This window comes from Nannospalax galili, unplaced genomic scaffold, assembly GCF_000622305.1.
Source record: "Nannospalax galili isolate Female #2095 unplaced genomic scaffold, S.galili_v1.0 scaffold451, whole genome shotgun sequence".
In the NCBI taxonomy this organism is placed as follows: Eukaryota; Metazoa; Chordata; class Mammalia; order Rodentia; family Spalacidae; genus Nannospalax; species Nannospalax galili.
The window spans coordinates 1715661-1717102 of NW_008331662.1; the positions used below are offsets into that span (position 1 = coordinate 1715661).

Sequence of the window (1442 nt, forward strand, 5' to 3'; positions counted from 1 at the left end):
AAAGAAAAATTTGTAGATATTCTTTTTATACCCCAAATGCCAATCTTTAATGTTAATTTATTTACATTGCAAATACATGCTTGTGCTTTGGATTTTAACTTTTTTCTTGGTAAAGAGAAACAATATTTCCAAGGGAAAAAAGTATAAATAATACTTACTGGAGTTGTTATAATTATATTGGCATGTTGAATCTCAAAGACTTTTAAATTTGTAGATATTCTTTTTATACCCCAAATGCCAATCTTTAATGTTAATTTATTTACATTGCAAATACATGCTTGTGCTTTGGATTTTAACTTTTTTCTTGGTAAAGAGAAACAATATTTCCAAGGGAAAAAAGTATAAATAATACTTACTGGAGTTGTTATAATTATATTGGCATGTTGAATCTCAAAGAGGTCATCCATTACCGTATCTCCAGTGAGTTCTTTACAATTCAAGCCTATTGATCCAAATTTTTCTTTCCAGTCATCAAACCGCTGACTACATAGGGCTTTTATTGGTGCCACTGTAATAATATATTTATTTTTAAAAATTATTTTCTCAAGTTTAAGTTAATGAAGTTAGGCTAAAAATACACTTTTAGGTACTGCCTAATATTAATAAACTGAAAGTTAACAAAGAAGTATATTAAGATATATAAAAATGATCACCATAAACTTCAAAATGGGAAAAGTGGTGATTGCGCAGAGAAGTGTAAGAAGAGGGAGAGAAGGGCTGGCTGGAGCGATGGCTCAGTGGTTAAGAGAACTGGCTGCTCTTACAGAAGACTGGCGTTTCATTCCCAGAACTCACACAGTGGCTAACAACCATCCACTACTCCAGTTCTAGGGGAATCCACCTTCTGACCTCCGTGGTCTTGCACGACATGGGTGCACCTATATATATGCAGGCAATACAACTCACTCATACATGTAAAATAAAAATAAAATATTTTTAAAAAGAAGAGGGATAGATAGAGCAAGAGATTATTGCTTTTTCATTAGAAGCCCTTTGTGATATTTATTTCTTTTAAATCAGATGCATATTACTTTGGGAATTTTTCTTTTGAGACAGTTTCACTATATAGCCCTGATTGGCCTGCAACTCTCATGAAGGACTGGTTAGCCTCAGTCTCACAGGATTCACCTGCTTCTGCTTGTTAGGATTAAAGGCATGCACCACCATGCCCAGCAAAATATACAAGCCTAAAAATATAAAAATATAGATACATCTAAAAAAGAAGAGCAGGTGTTTCTATGTAAATTTCTAGAATTGTAAAATGTATGATTATTTGTTTTTGATTATTTTGACTGTCCTCTTTTAAAGGAATGTGTAAAATTTAAACCCCCAATTCAAATACTGTTTTTTATTTATAACTCTAGAAAACATTTTAAATTTAATGTAACAGACAAAACCAATTGTGACGTGTATTTATTAAAATAGACAGAGGACTACAATTA

General features: G+C 31.8%; 1 protein-coding gene across 1 annotated transcript in view; it reads right to left on the bottom strand.

Moving 5' to 3' along the window:
- The window catches only part of Hfm1 (helicase for meiosis 1), a 128759-nt gene that overhangs the window by 93198 nt on the left and 34119 nt on the right, over positions 1-1442 (bottom strand). Inside the window, exon 8 of the mRNA XM_008826844.1 lies at positions 357-508. Coding sequence (XP_008825066.1) covers positions 357-508 — 152 coding nt within the window. The remainder of the gene's footprint in view (positions 1-356; positions 509-1442) is intronic.